The 17,232-nt window shown below is 35.6% G+C and overlaps 1 protein-coding gene across 1 annotated transcript in view; it reads left to right on the forward strand.

Annotated features, from left to right (window-relative positions):
• NAALADL2 (N-acetylated alpha-linked acidic dipeptidase like 2) overlaps positions 1-17,232 on the forward strand; it is a gene marked incomplete at its 5' end in the record, with an annotated part of 857,615 nt that overhangs the window by 159,236 nt on the left and 681,147 nt on the right. Inside the window, one exon of the mRNA XM_034988848.1 lies at positions 14,418-14,919. Coding sequence (XP_034844739.1) covers positions 14,418-14,919 — 502 coding nt within the window. The remainder of the gene's footprint in view (positions 1-14,417; positions 14,920-17,232) is intronic.

Here is a 17,232-nt window from a genome sequence, read left to right on the forward strand (position 1 = left end):
CAGGAGAGGAATTGCTGGCTCATATGGTAGTTCTAGTTTTAAATTTTTGAGGAATCTCCATACTGTTTTCCATAGTGGCTGCACCAATTTGCATTTCCAGCAAGAGTATATGACGGTTCCCTTTTCTCTACATCCTCACCAACACTTGCTATTTCTTGCCTTTTTGATAATAGCCATTCTAACAGGTATGAGGTGATATTTCATTGTGATTTGATTTGCATTTCTCTGATGATTAATGATGTAGAGAATCTTTTCATGTACCTATTGGCCATCTGTATGTCTTCTTTGGAAAAATGTCTATCGAGATCTTCTGCCCATTTTTTAATCAGATTGTTTTTGCTATTGAGTTGTATGAGCTCTTTATATATTTTGGTTATTAGCCTATTATCAGATACGTCACCTGTAATATTTTCTCCCTTTCAATAGGTTTCAATAGGTTTCCTTTTCCTTTTGTTGATGGTTTCTTTTCCTGTGCAGAAGCATTTTAGTTTGATGTAACCCCACTTACTTATTTTTGCTTTTGTGGCTTTTGCATTAAAAATAAATCATTGCCAAGGCCTATGTCAAGGAATGTACTGCCCATGTTTTCTTCTAGGACTTTTATGGTTTTAGGTCTTACGTTGAAGTCTAATCCATTTTGAGTTAATTCTTGTATATGGTGTAATATAGTGGTCCACTTTCATTCATTTGCACATGGCTGTCCAGTTTCCCCAACACCATTTATTAAAGAGACTGTCCTTTCACCATTATCACAAATTATGGCTCCTTTGTCACAAATTAATTGACCATAAATGCATGAGTTTATTTCTGTGCTCTCTAGTCTGCTTCATTGATCTATGTGTCTATTTTTGTGCCAATACTATATTGTTTTAATTACTATAGCTTTGTAATATAATTTGATATCGGGGAGTTTGTTGCCTCTAACTTTATTTTTTCTGAAGATTATAATTTTTTATAATTAAGTACAGAATTAATTATATATAGTATCAAGTATAAGTATGTATTCAATATAAAATATATTATAAATGTAACAGTATAATTATAAATGATCATAAAATTATTGAGGTGAGTATATATACTTTGAGTCCTCTAAGTAAACCAACTTTGCTAAAAGTATAAATGGTTTCAGTCTTCACTGTGTTATGTGGTTATCCTACTTCACTGTAATAATATTCTTGATGTTAGCTTTCCTTGCTCTGTGTCATCATTTTGTGAAGCACAAATCTCATGGTGCCTTTATCCTGGAAGGACCTACCCTTACATAGGTAGACTATTTCCTTTTCCATCAGTCTAAACTTATTTCTTCCAGCTCCTGGTATTTACCTTTTTCTTAATTAAGAGAGTCCCTTCATTGACTCTTACATGCAGATGACTCATTCCCGACTTCCTGCTTTAGCTCATCTTCTTATTCCTTTGAGTGACTTCTTCATTCTCAAGCCCTATCCATTTTTCAAGCTACAGCTTTAGTTCCCATCAAAATCCTCCTTAATTTCAACATTACTGAATTCTTATTTTAACTCCCACAGTTTACTTCTTGATTACAGTTTAAGTGTGTGTATACGTTAGTTTCATCTTTGCTGATAGATTGTAATTTACTTGAAGCAATTTCTTATATATTTTGTTTATATTTTTATAGCTCCAGTACTATACACATATTCTTATTGCTTAATAAATCTTAAAGGTGATGGTGATTGGCAGCCATTTGTAGAATGTTTACTCTGTCTTAAGAACTGTGCTAAGTACTTGGAATTTATCCATTGAGTTCTGAGTGACTCCATAACTACTGTCATTCTGTGTTTGGGTATATACATGTATGTACAGGCTAGGAAACAGAGTCTTAGAAAACTTAATCTCCTTTCCTAAAGCTATGCAGTCTGTAAGTAGCAGTGGCATTACTGGGATTCTTACCATTTCCATCCTAAACTCAAGTGACTGACCTTTACTCTGTTACACTGCAAAATTGTTATTGCTTTCTAGTATTGTGACATCTTTAATGTATGTATCACAGGGGCTTCAAAGGGCTTTCTGGGTCTAACTGGAATGGCAAATTTTGTTTTCAATTATTAGAATCTACATTTTAGGTATGTAGCTTATTCTATCCCGTTTAGTCCATAAAGTATATTATACAACTTAATTTGACTATCACAAAAATTAGTCCTATCCCAAGAATATCTGATTTCAACTTTAGTAAAAATGTTTCACTTTAACTTGAAGTTATTTCTTAGAGATCTAATGAAAGTTGAGGAACAACATCAATATTATTTATAATTTTGATTTTGATTTAGGAGGAAGATAGGGAGAAGCACTCTGTTTTTAAGAACAGGAGATTTAGTAAACCATAATTTTGTTGCTTTAAAAAAGTCAAACTTGATTTAGTTTTTCCTCCCCCTCCTTATTTTTAAAGAATAAATAAAAATATTTTCTTTTCTTTGGAACAATTTGTTCATGCTTTAGGAGCCATTTAATTAAATTATTACCTGCTGGAACACCATCTGTTTTTGTCCTAGAAATAAGAAGCATAGCTTTCTTTTACATATGCTTGGTAAATATGTAGAAGGTGCCAAAAAGCAATAAATATCATCAGCAGATGGACTGAGGCACTTCAATCTCTACACAGTCAGTCTTGATTGTTCTGGGCATAGCTAAATGGATTTTTCTGGATAGATTCCTTTCAGAAATGTATTATGTGCAGGAGGGGATTTGGATTAATCTTCTCCTATAGATCTCTTCATATTTCCCCCCTCAAAATAGAGGACCTGATTTTGTTTTTAACTCTGTGTATGCCCGCATTACAGACACCGTTCTGAATGGCATAAGTAAATGCCTTTATAATGTGTTTAAGAGACTTGAAGTTGGTAAGTTCTGGGATGGTAAGTTCTGGGATGGATTTTCTAGGAGCTACCTTTTCATAGGCTGCTTCCTTTCTCCTTCTGCTCTTGTGTCCTCCATTCCCTGGATACCATATTCACATCTGGCACACCAAAGTCTCCTTTTCCATCCTCTCGTTCCAGGCTCTGTGTTTTGTTCAGGGAAAAGAGAAATTCAGGCACTTGTAGTGTAAATTCACTTGTGGCTTTACCTTAAGCAATTACATCAGCAGTATTCAGGAATTGGGGTGACTGAGTATGGTATACACGTGAGGGTATTTATTTAGTATTAACTGAATTTTATTCATTATTAATAATATTTCATTAATTATATGATATCGATAAATAGTACTTAAAGCACACATTTACGAATTACCTCATTTGGTTTTCACACACACAAATCTAGTTTTACCTGTGAAGAAAAGTGGTTTGCCCTGGGGAGCATAGCTAGTAATTGTGGATTCAGAATTCAAACCTAGCTCTCTTGATTCCTAGTGGCTTATAATTTTAAAACAATAGCATTTATACTGGGTTTACAGTTTATCAGCTTTCTTTGGTTATAATAGTTAACATTATTCATTACTCAACTCTTAGAAGTATATATGATAGGTATTATATCCTCGTTTAAAAGCTGAATGAACTGAAGTAATTACTGTAAGACACATTGCTGGTCAAATGGCAATTATCTTACCCTAAATTCTATAATCTCTTCAAGATGCCATTCTTCTTTGCAGCCTATCATCTGTTGAAGAGCTACAGGGTTCTGGATACTGTGCTAGTCTGCAAAGATAAAAGGTAACTAGACAAATTAACTAAAATCAAGAATCTGAACCTGAGCAAATGAGGCAGTGGAAGAATGTATGTAATGTGTGCCTAAAAGAGGCTTGAAACATATATGTGAAGGATAGGAACGGTAGCTTAGGCCCGGGCATAATAAAGGTCTTACGTGTCTTGGAAAGGAGTCCGTGAAATGTCATATTAGTTCAGAATAAAACATCTCATATGATTTTAAGCTGTCAAGTCACCTGGTCAGATTTCTGTTTTGGAAAAACAGCTTCAGTGATTATTCATTCTGGTTACTCATTGCTGACAAACAACCCCCAAATATAGTGGCTTTGAACAACAGCTATTTTGTTATATGTGTTTGATAAAGAATATGGGCAGGTCTCAGATAGCATATTCTTTTGCCCCACATGCTTGTCACTTGATGAATGTCGGCTGGTGGCCGGTCTGGTCTTATGCGTGTGGCACTTTGGTTTGGATGCCTGGGCTCAGCTTCTCCATATGGTCTGGGGGCCTCTCCACATAGTCTCTCCCAGTCAGGGTAGATGGACTTCTTGACACTCAGGGCTCCGAGAATTCCTTCACTGTTAAAGTTATTCATGCCTTAATTACAGTTCTCAGAAGACACTTTAGCAAATAAATATCACACTATCATTAATCTGTATATTTAAAAACTGTCACATTTAAGTTAAACAATTGCTCTTAAGATACATGTGTATTTCTGAAAGAGCATGGATATAAACGAGAGGAGATCATGAATATTTAGGAGTTGCAAAATTATGGGTTTAGTCCAACAAACATTTACCTGGTTAACTTATCATTACAAAAACGGTGGGAAATAAAAATATGAATAAGGCCTAATTCTTGGAGTCAGAGTCAGAGAGGAAAAGTCTACTGAAAAGAGATTTTTAGAAATTAAAATCATGAACACTGGTATCCAGTAGCTATGAGCATGGGTGTGAAGTATATTTGGGGAAGCCACAGGCAACTTTAATGAGGTCATGTTGTGGAGACTTATATCTGTGTGTGAAGGTGTGAACTTACTCATTTCTTCTCTCTACTTTTTTTTTTTCTTTCTCCCAAAAGACTACATAGGGATGGAACTTATAGGAAAAGGTCATACTACAAAAATTTTGTTAGGGATTGATTGTGGGAAAATTGAGTGATGTTCTTTTATTTTTTTTTTTAATTTTTAGAAGAATTAAAAATATGCCTTCATTTGATTGCTTTCTGTCACTATAGCAGAGAGACTAAGAACATAAAATCTGGAACCACACTAGCTAGGTTCAGATGCTGTGTGATCTAGAATAAATGGCAACTCTCTCTTCAGTGTCCTCGTCTGTAAAACAGGGATGATAACAATAGGAACTTCATAGTGTTCTTTCTATGATTAAGTAAATTGATATATGTAGAGGGTACATAAATGCTTGCTGTTTTATTTTTAGGAAAAAAACCTCTTTAACATAATTAAACTAGTCAAGGTCATCTACTGTTTACAACTTTGTTGCAATATATTTTCCTATATTAATTCTGAACTTAATTTTTATTTTCCACATCCTTAAAGATTCTTCTCCTTTTTAGGCAAAAAACCATAATACTTTCATCATTTTGGGCCTTCAAGTTTTAAATTACTCAGGAAATGATTAAAGACCTCAACCCTTTATGGGGTTAAAAAGAGAGAAGGTGGTGGGCAGGAAAAAAAAAATAATGCCTTTGTTTCTAAGATATATGATTGAAAAAGATTTTGTGGGGGTAATATGTAGGTTATAGTTATGGAGGATGATGGGAATGAAAAATCTCACCAGTCATAATAGCTGAAGGGAGTCTTTGTAGAAATGTTAGGGAGAAAGGTCTTTAGTTTTTCCTATAGAGTGTCAGATTATGGAACTCCCAAGCAGCAGGTTAAGGATAAATTGAGTTTTACTAGTATTTTGAAGGCTAAAGATTAAACATATTTGGAATGCTAGAGGAAAACATAATCTTTGGCTTGGTCATCAGGTAATCATTTCAAGTAAAAAGAATCCATTGATTATTTATAGTTCGGGATATATCACTCAATACAGAGAAAAAAATAAAACAAACTTTATGTTTTATTATTTTATTATTTCTCAATGAATGCCTGAGACATTACTAGTGAAATAAGAATGGAGAAGAAAAAATGAAATAATGGGAAAGGAGGGAAAAATATAAAGAAAAAGATAAAGGATGCATTATGGGAAGAAAGAAAATGGGAAGAAAGCTAAAATTCATGTTGGTAAAGTAATAATATTTGACATTTTAAAACTGAAGTGCCAGGTGAATTTTAAAATTTTGCACGCATTATTATAATAAACTACCTTTCAGTGGTGTCAATTATATAAAAGTTCTATTAAATGTTTTACACTTAATGTCTTTGTGAATGTTGCATTTTCATGCCTTTTGCCTGACATTTAATTTCATATCAGCATTACTTTTATGTGCCATCGGAGGTCTTCCATTTTTATAATACTCCTGTTCATAAATAAAATATAAATGACATAAGCAGTGCCCAGTACAGTTTTTAGTAAATTGTTTAGTTGCTTTAATTTACCTAAAACAATTGGTAAGCAGATATGTAAATTTGTAATAAAAATTAACTTCTCAAGCTATCACGCAGATGTAATATATTGCTATAGTATTTCTCATCCTGTTTCTTATAATTTAATACATACATGCTTTTTTATCAAAAAAGTTAACAGTTATTAGTATTATCATACTTAAAGAAAGGTCACTTATAGAAAGGACTTGAATTTTATAATTTAAAATAATAATTGTCACCTTTTTTTAGATAAAATTCCATTTTTGTATCAGTGGGAAGTCTAGAATAAAATACCGTAAAAATATATCCTTGTTTAGCTTCAGATATATGTAGTTATGATATGGCATTTTAGACCGTAAGAAAAAATAGCTTGAGATAATTCTTGAAAAGCTTTTCAGTCTTGATTCTCTCATCAGTTGTCAACTGAAAGCTTCACAATTCTTGGTTTTCTTCCTATTAATATATTCCTACTACTTAGTCAAGCATAATTCACTTAAACTAATTTTTAGCCCTAAGATTAAGTGAATTACTATATATAATCTTTGTCTTTGACCATATCATGCTATTAAGTATAATGAATTCCTATCATTGTATTATTTTGGGTTAAATCACCAATTTAAGTTTTCTTTAGCTCATGGTCTAATAGTTTGGAAGATGAATACTAAAATTTTTACATCTAGATCTTCCTTGATGATCTTTAGTTAAAGAATAGATTTCCAGAATTTACCCAATAAGATTTGGAATGGTTCATATGATACATATTTTCACAGTAACATAAATATACTGTACCAATGTGTTTTCCTAGGCTGCTTTCTTTCCCGCCAGTTAATCACGATAACACAATATATTAACACTTTTTCCTGTTAACATCCTAAGGAAGCGAGTGTGAAAAGAGCCATTACAGAAAATAAAAAGCAAAGATTCTGGATACACTAGATTACTACCCTGGGCCTCAAAAAGTCTTTTGTGTTACGATTTTAGGAAACAGCAATACGAATTTTAGAATAAAGCACTTCCAGTTTATAGAAACCTGTTGATAGTTTTTGAAGAGTAAAGATATTTAAAAAGTAAACCAATAAATTACCTTTGAAAATGTGAAAAATAGAGTGCTTAGCGGGCTCATGTAGATAACAGCTTCATCTGTCTGTTCCTAGGAAATCCACAAGCTGTAGTCAAAAAACAACAATTTAAGATCATTCACACTGGCTGAAAGGATAAAAAGTTGCAGTGTATCTCTCAAGCTAAGAGGCTCCTCCTGGCAGACAGCTCTCAGAGTCACGCAGTGATTGTATTGACTGTTAACTCTTGACACCCTTGAAGCCCTTTTAGGCCCGTGTAAACCACACATAGTAGGGAGTAGGACGAGATGGACAGAAGGGTTTTAATGGCTGAAAACAGGTCAGCAGCAGGTGGTCTGTAAGCTGTACCTTTCAAGTTCTAAGCACAGTTGTTTTGCTTTTTGTCCCGGAGAAAAGAGAAATTTTCAAAGTGTTGCTAGGAAGAGACCATAAAGTAGAGGTTGTGGTCTTTTCCTCAAAGCAATGTGCTTGGAAGTGATTCTCCCTTGTTCAAAACTACAGTGCCAGGGAACATCGATGCCTGCCGGGGTGCTGTGGGGAGCAGACAACAGAGATCTTTTTGGGTCCTGGGGGCCCAGATATCTAAGGGTCAAGGCAGGACCATTCAGATTTCATGAGCATTGAGACTCTTTTTTTTTTTTTTTAGTGAAAGTAGTTTTATTTTATTTATTTATTTATTTATTTATTTATTTATTTATTTATTCTTATGTTAATCCCCATACATTACATCATTAGTTCTAGATGAAGTGTTCCATGATTCATTGTTTGTGCACAACACCCAGTGCTCCATGCAGAACGTGCCCTCCTCAATACCCACCACCAGGCCAACCCATCCTCCCACCCATTGAGACTCTTGGTGCTTGTTGTCACATTGGTGACATAACCGGGGATCATTCAGTCAAGATCTCTGAATTCATTAATACGCCAACTTTGGGGACTTCTAGAGAGTCCAAATGTTGTACTGTTTAAAAGAGTAGGTTTGGAAATTTGACAGGTTGGGTGTGACACTCCAGCTACTTGCCCTTGATAGCCATGAGAACTTGGAGAAAATACAACCCCTAAGCCTCATCTGTACTTCATCTGTAAAATGGTGATAATAATAACATTTAACATATAGGATTATTTGACTAAATGACATAATGTTTGTAAAACCTCAACCTCATAGTAAGTCCTGGCTCATTTTAAGGGGTCAGTGAATCACCTGTTAGCATTTTACTTTGGATACCATAACACGGGCATGTTGTTACCTCTGTTTATTAAAATCTAAGTGTAAAAGATAAAAAAAGAGACTCACAGATTTCTCTGACTGGATAGAGAAAAGTATCTTCTTAACATAGAAATCTGCAACTATGAAGAGGAATAATTTAGGAAAAAATAAAATTAAAAACAAACTCTTCAGCTAAGATAGACAGCCTTGTGCATTAACAAGTGAGATTAGGTGAAGGATGATGGAACTTGAGAAGACCCTGCAGACAGCCTTCTTCACCCTGACTGTAGTGAAGCTCGAATGATACTAAAACTCAATTATAGTGGCTTTCTTTAGCCAGACTCTCAGAATTTATTCCCCTCCACACTTCTGTAATTTGTAGTTTTGTGTTTTCACTTATCTTGTGTATATGCATTTCTAATGTAAGCCACTTCAAATACTCTGAAGGTGAAAAGGATGTAAATTCTGTAGAAGTAAATAAATATTTCTACAGACTATAGAAATATTTCTATAAATAGAAATGATGACCAGGCAAAAAAAAAAAAAAAGAGTCTCAGTAGAAGCAGACAACAAAAAGGACCAGGAAAGGAGTCCATGGCAGGAACAGAAACTATTTACACATCACTAAGTAGAAAGAGTTTTGTGTTGGTGGTTAAGACTTAACCTCACATGAAAGATATTCTAAATAAAGTGTTCCAACTACTTGTTCAGAAGACCCAGAGAGTACACTCTGTATCATTTTAGTCAATTTTTAAAAAATATTTTTATTTATTTATTTAAGAGAGAGAGAGAGAGAGAGCACTTGCAGGGTGGGGAGCAGAGGGAGAGGGAGGAACAGACTCCCTGCTGAGCAGGGAGCCCAACACAGGGCTCGATCCCAGGACCTGGAGATTGATCATGACCTGAGCAGAAGGCAGATGCTTGACTGACTGAGCCACCCAGGTGCCCCTCATTTTAGTCAATTTAAATTAATTCTTCTGCTTGCCAAATTTTGCCTGAACTGAATGATATCATTCTAATATTGAAAAGCCTCATCATAAATACAGGAACTCAGATGGGGCCAACTAACCATTCAGTTAGTGTGTTACACAAATTGCAGGTGCACACAGGTACTGAAAGAATGGCTGGCCCACTTAGGGAGCTGGCAGGTGGTCATACATATGCAAGCGATATAAAACAAATTTACACAAACCTGCTAGATTTCATCAAATAATTTTCCTTCAAATGGTTTTGACTGCATTCTGAAATTTATAGCTCATTAATTTGGTATCCTATAAGCATACTTTTTACATGTCATTTAGTGATCAAGGTAACTCAGACCTCAGAGTAAAGTTTTAGTTTTATACTCTCCAGCTTGATTATCTGCTCTGCCTAAATTTAGTGTTCTGTTACCCATTTAAGAGTAGGTTTTGACTCTTTTTATTCCTTTTTTTTTTAAGATTTTATTTATTTATTTGAGAGAGAGAGAATGAGAGACAGAGAGCACGAGAGGGAAGAGGGCAGAGGGAGAAGCAGACCCCCTGCTGGGCAGGGAGCCCGATGTGGAACTCGATCCGGGGACTCCAGGATCATGACCTGAGCCGAAGGCAGTCGCTTAACCAACTGAGCCACCCAGGCGCCCTTTGACTCTTTTTATTCCTAAAAATAAAACACAGATAATTCCCCCTTACTTTATATATGTTCTTTATTCAATTAGTGAAGCATGAGCAACAAATAATTATTGTCATTTCTTTTATGCAGTTGACATACAAAATTACAATTAAATAAGGGATTCTTAATGCATTTACAGATGCTACAGCAATTGCCAGGGCCATTTTACAAAGCCAGATAGAAAAAAAAAAACCTCATTATACTAAAAAATTAAGTCAGCGAACAGAGTCTTCGGAATTACTGTTTTTATCACTTTATTATCTTTGGCCCTGCTCTCAAGTTGAGACCATTAAATCTTTCAACAACAAATATTTATTCCACAAACATGGGCTTTATTTGTAGAAACTAGGTTCATACTGAAAAATTTATGTCAAATGTTTTTAGCCTATAAGGAATGTTCTTAAACTTAAATGTAAAAATTCCTCTGGGCACTCATAGAGTTCACTGGTACAGCATCTAAAGTAATATACTGCACGAAGGTGTATAATGAATGCCTTTTGATGATGCACTGACATTTCTAAGAAATGCCTTTGCCTCAAATCAGTCTGCTCAAACCAGCAAATGATTTGACATTCAAAGCTTCAGGAAACACTATATGAACATTTTTTTTCTCATTGTACAATAAAGATTCAATCATAGAACTGTCATAGGAAATTGAGATTCCGCCTTATGTTTTAAAGTTAATCTGCCAGAGTCATGTATTTATTTTGCTTATAAAATCACTTTTACAAGTAGGAAATCTTTTGTATGTGTTTCTCATTCTAATAAGATCTACCCAATCTCTCCTACTGTTTGAGTTAAAAACACTTTTGGTATCATCATAGTCAATACATGAAGTCAATCACCTAGGACAAACAAGGTTTTCTACAACAAATGTATATAACTCATGTTTATGACTAATTATCACTAATTCTTGAAACTCTTAAACTGAACTCTTTAGCATTGGAGAAGAACTTTTTGTAAATAGACTAAAAGAAATTTTGTAATAACAAGATATAGAAGTGGTGGTTTTAAGTGAAATATAATAATAACTTTTATATAAATATTAGCCACATTTCTTTCTTCTCTGAGCCATAGCTAATGATTAGAAGATGCTTCCCATTCTCAAAAATGCTTGAGTCCATTGCACAGTTTCTCATTATCTCTAGGCTCTTGTTACTGAAACTTATAGCCTCTGAAAATAATTTAATTTAACTAATCTGTACTTTAAAGTTGTAAGCTCCAAATACTTGTATTCTCTTAAACTATAGAATTTCTAGAGTAATCCTTTATTAGTGGATCACTTACCTTGTGTTAGATCTTGTTCTAAGCACCTTCAATAATTTATCTCATTTATTCATAGTAACGCTAAAATTATATGGGTCTGTAAGATATCGTGCAGAGGGGGAGGTTACATCATATTCAACGTGGACACTCACATACATGTATGCTGCCCAGTCCTCTCTCCTCTAATACCAGGAATGTCTCTTCTAACCCATATAGCCTATGCTACACTCAATGGATGTTTTAGGCTCACTGTCTCAATCTCAATAATAATAATATAAACATTATGAAGTTTATATTATTATTATGCCCATTTCATAGATGAAGACCATGGGTTACACAGAAGTTAAGCCTTTTGCCCAGTCACCCTTTCCTAGATTTTTAATCTGATTCTCTGGCCCATGTGCTCCTTCCTTGTATATAGCAGTATACAGCACCCTGGTAGTTCTGGACTTTTCAAAGGGTCCATGCCCCCTGCATTCTCATTCCTCTGCATGTTTGTAAATTTTCCCCTACCTGGTTGTCATCCTTTCATACCCCTGTTCAGCCCTAGTTAACTCTTCCTCTCTTGACAGAAGTATCTCAGAGATCACTTTCTTGGGGAACCTTTTCCCATAGTCTGTGCTACACCCAGTCACCTCTGAGTCTCCCTGGCACTTTGCATTTTTTATTCAACACATAGGTTTGTTCATGCATTTGTCTCTGATTGAATTATTCCTTACTTGAGGAATAAGGACCCATTTATCTTTGTTTTCACTGCCTATCCCAGGATCTGGCATGCATTACTTCTCGTTATTGAGTCAATTTGGGGTAAGAATGAATCCTAGATTATAGGGTAGCAGAAGAGAAATCTAGTCAGAATTATTTTTATTTTGTAAGATTAATATTTAATTATATTTGAATTATCTGAAAAGTTCAGAACATTTTAATTAACATGGACCTCTGCCAGCTCAGATTAGAGTTGTATATATCTATGATTCTGTGCATGATGCCACTCCCTTTCATGAAATCCCTGTTTGTATCTTTTTATTAGAGTTTACTTGTTAACCACTGACCCTAAGGCAGTTAGCTAGTCAGTTGTCTGTTGAGCTCTGTTCTTTACCCACCACAGTGGGGCGCATAGAAAAATCATAAAACATAGTGAGGGACCTTAGAATCCAGCTGGGATAACAAATCTAATACACAGAAAATTTAAGTATAAATACTCCTAATCTGCAACCATAATACACCAGTGGGTTACTGAATTCAGACTGAAGACTACTTGTAGTTAATTAGCCCAGTTAGCCTAATACCACTCTGCAGGATATAACAAACTGTCATCCAAAACTGTGTAGGGGAGAAAATCTCCATCTGCCACTCCTATAGCAAGGTTATGAAATCAAACTCTCCTGGCTGGCAAAAGGCTTCCCTTTTTGGAAAGGTGCCATCTCAGACTTTTACTTAAAGTTCAGTGATCCAGGCCAATTCGTGTCACTAATTCCATGGAACATTTGGTCTTCTGCAGTATGCTTAAAGTTTCCAATCCTTTTGATAACTCGTGACTATGTAACATACCATATTTTGCTTCTTGTGTTTCAATAGTATTACTACTCCATTAAGTTTTTATTTCTAGTCTATCCAGAACCTTTTTTTTTTTTTAAAGATTTTATTTATTTATTTATTTGAGTGAGAGAGAATGAGAGATAGCACGAGAGGGAAGAGGGTCAGAGGGAGAAGCAGACTTTCTGCTGAGCAGGGAGCCCGATGTGGGACTCGATCCCAGGACTCCAGGATCATGACCTGAGCCGAAGGCAGTCACTTAACCAACTGAGCCACCCAGGCGCCCCTATCCAGAACCTTTTCTAAAAAATAGCTGTGAGGGGCGCCTGGGTGGCTCAGTTGGTTAAGCGACTGCCTTCGGCTCAGGTCATGATCCTGGAGTCCCGCATCGGGCTCCCTGCTCAGCAGGGAGTCTGCTTCTCCCTCTGACCCTCCTCCCTCTCATGCTCTCTGTCTCTCATTCTCTCTGTCTCAAGTAAAAAAAAAAAAAAAAAAATCTTTAAAAATAAAATAAAATAAAATAAAAAATAGCTGTGATAATGTAAACCATGCCAGGGTCTTTTTTTTTTTTTTCCTTAAGTTACTAAACCACAGCTTTATTGCTTCTGCCCTTAGTTTTTCTTAAAAGTGATTTTGACAATGTGTAAGCTTAAATTTTGCCTTCATTATAATATATTATCCTCAATACACTTGTACATTTGTGACTTTTTTATTCTCCTGAGCTTCAAAGGAATAATTGTGTGTGTGTCTATTTTATGTTGTCTTATAGTTTCTCCAAGTAACTTCTACTTTTATTTTACTTTTATTTTTTTTGTCTTCTCTTCCTATAACAAACATCAACAGCAAAACAGAAGATTAAATAATTAACAAATACGTGATTTTTCTGTAGGGACAGTATATTTCCCCTGAATACAATCACTAAAATTTTATGGGCATCTAAAATGGATTGCTGCTTTCTTTTGTTTTCACCATGGAGATTTTCATTATTATTTGTTTTGTCAACCTTAAAAGTAAACAGCCAATTATTCTACCAGCAAATGGTTTTTTTTCTGGAATAGCAGAGGAATTGCAGGACCTGCAAACTATGGCAAACCATAGGCAAGTCTGGAGATCAATGGAGAGGACTGTCACTTTACTGAGAAATGAAGAAAGATGGGAGGGCTGCTTTGAATGAAGGAAAGTGAGAGTTCAGGGTGGTGATGGCTTCTCACTGGCTGAGTTGTTGTATTTTCCTATTTGCCGAGCTTGTTGCCTAACAGGGAGAACATTTTCCTTTCTCCTGCTGGGGTAGTAAAGTAAGCTTCTTCTAGTTGGGAATGCAAGGTATGTCTCTTCCTGTTGGGATCTGTCATTGGTTGAGGGCAGGGTGTGAGAGCTCCCCCTTTTGGTCTCCCCACTCCAACTTAAATGAGGTTTCCTTTATTCAATTTTACAGCTTATTTTAAGAAAATATGCTTCCCTTATTTTCACAGGTAAAAAGATGGCCTATCAGAAAGTCAATGCAGATCAAAGAGCACCAGGACACTCACAGTACTTAGACAATGATGACCTTCAAGCCACTGCCCTTGACTTAGAGTGGGACATGGAAAAGGAACTGGAGGAGCCTGGTTTTGACCAGTTCCAACTAGATAGTGCTGAGAATCAGAACCTGGAGAATCCAGAGACTGCAGATCTCAATCTTGATTCCATTCAACCAGCAACTTCACCCAAAGGAAGGTTTCAGAGACTTCAAGAAGAGTCTGACTATGTTACCCGTTATACAAGATCTGTGCCAAAGAGCAACCCCTGCAACTTTTGCCGCCTTTTAAAAATACTTTGCACAGCCATCATTTTATTTATTTTTGGGATTTTGATAGGCTATTATGCACTTAAAAAGTGTCCTTCAAATGCTACATCTTCAGCAATGCTTGATCTTCAGTTATACCAAGAGATTCTCCAGACAATCCAAGCAGAAGATATTAAGAAGTCTTTCAGGTAGGTGGAGAAGAAATGGATGTTGGTGGGATGCATTTCCTGGGAAGGAGGTCTCACAGGGGGTATTGAGTTGGTGATTTTGCCATGGTTTAAGGTTAGTCCAGCAAGCTGAGCAACAAAACTTACCAACATACCCTTCACAGAGAGGGTGCACATTTCAGATTTATGATACTGTAATATGAATTTATGATGCTGTTTTATTAATTGATATTAAGAACCACAACTACTGTGGAGACTAAAAGATTCCAGGTACTGCATATTCTCCCTCTTGGGAAGCCCAGGTAGGCCAAATTGAGATGCAAAGACAGCTGGATATATGTGTCATAAAAACTAGGGCATTGGCCATATGATTGAAAATTTTAATGACAGCAGAATGAAATAAAACTCTTTTATGGGCTGAAGTAACTGTCTCTTATGGTTAGAAGCACTGATAGTATTTGGTTTCCTGCATCCTTGGGTTTCTTAGTGAGCACATTTTTATTGAAAAACATTGGGTTCCATATATCAGGCAGTTCTAAAAGTTCATTTATCTCTCTAGGGTAAGTTTGCACATGACCTCTTTAGCCAGAATGTGTGATTTTTAAGTTGAATGATAAGAAAATATTCTTTAACTGGCATTAATTCTGAGTTCTTGGGAGAAGTTTCACTATTGCTATATAAAGGGTTTGCTAGTTTACATTTTTAATGAAATGAAGAATTGGAATAGTAGCTTTCCCATGTATTTTCCATATGTGCCAAGAAAGGACAGTCCTAAGTGAATCATATATGTTGTTCATGAGTAGATGAGAGAGAGGGATACTACTTCCCCAGGATATTCTTCCTGGATTACACTGGCTCATTACTGCCAAGCTGTTGGCATATGTGCCTTTTTAGGGATCTTCTAGTGAGCATACCCACTGAAAATGTATCATTGAATATGTGCTGAAATGTCATGTGTATTGTTGTTGTTGAGTTATTATTCTCTTCCTAAAGATCACGTCTGAATGACTAATGGCAATTTGTTTCCTACATCTTTCTATGTCTGCTATTCACTGTTGAATAAGCATGTAATATGCAGATAGTAAGACTTCCCATGATATTTCTCTATGTAAAATTGTTTATATAGTATTATAGTATTATAGTATGGTATTAATTGTTTAATAGAATTAATATGCCATTATCTTAACAATGAGTGATTGTAGCAGTCAGGATCTAACAGACAACAGAAAACTCTCTGAATATAAAGCAGAGGGCACTGAAAGGAGAGAAATTACTCCATCAAAGGTAAAATCTAAGAGGGCAGTTGGGACAGTGAAGCAACCCAAAGAAAAGAAGCCATTACTAAGCCTAGGCTGGAGAGACAAAGGGGGCGAGGGTAACTTGGTGGACGCTGGAACTTTCTATGTACACAAGTGCAGGGGGGTGGAGATGTAGCCTCAGCTACTGAAGGCAGAGAGAAAGTAAGAAGTATCACAGCTTCTCCTTTTCTCCTCTTCTGCAGTATCCTACTGGTTATCCCACTGGCTGACCCCAGCAGGGGTACTGCTGACTCAGAGCCTGGGAAACTCTTTCTGAAGGGTTCAGCTCCCTGGAGGAGGGGTGGGGGTCTATATGCCTTTTGTGTACTAACTAGCCTATGTATTTATTTTCTTTCTCTGGCTTTCTTTGCCTTATTTTTTCCCCCAGCATTGTAGACAACTTTAAAAATGGATTTATGTCCTTTTTGCAAACAGGCAGCTGGTTCTAAAATTTTAAATGTATAATTAAATAAAAATATTCATTATTTTCCTCAGAATAGGAGTTGCATGACAGTAAGGAGTATATTCTCCTTTTAAACTTGAAAATCAACAAAATGTGTATTTCAAAGCTAGCTACAAAAATATAACCACTAGCAATTATATTGCCAGGCAGTATTCAGTGGTTGTCAATATTCACAACTCTACTCCATCAAATAGCCACATATTTTTCTTGAGATAAGAGATATTTCTTTAATCAATATTTTGGTACAAATATGTTTACAGTTACTTTCTCCAAATAATATCTGCTCATCCAAAACAACCTTTTCCCTAATAGTCATGTTAATGACATGCCTTATTATGAGTTCCTGCATTTACTAAGTCATCTTAGCATTAACTCTGTATGTCACAGGTTCTTTCCTACTGCTACTTTTCGTCAATTTGTATCAGTTTTGAGCTCATATTGGCCCACTGTTTTTTGTGCATCAGTTGCTCTCTCTCTTCTCTATTGGTTTTCCATCTCTGCCCACGCTCTAAGACCATGTCAGTTCTTTCCAAACATCCAAAAATGGTACAGTATAAAAGATATTCTTATAAT

The sequence above is a fragment of the Mirounga leonina genome, unplaced genomic scaffold (genome assembly GCF_011800145.1).
Source record: "Mirounga leonina isolate KUSES-001 unplaced genomic scaffold, KU_Mleo_1.0 Mir_115, whole genome shotgun sequence".
NCBI lineage: Eukaryota > Metazoa > Chordata > Mammalia > Carnivora > Phocidae > Mirounga > Mirounga leonina.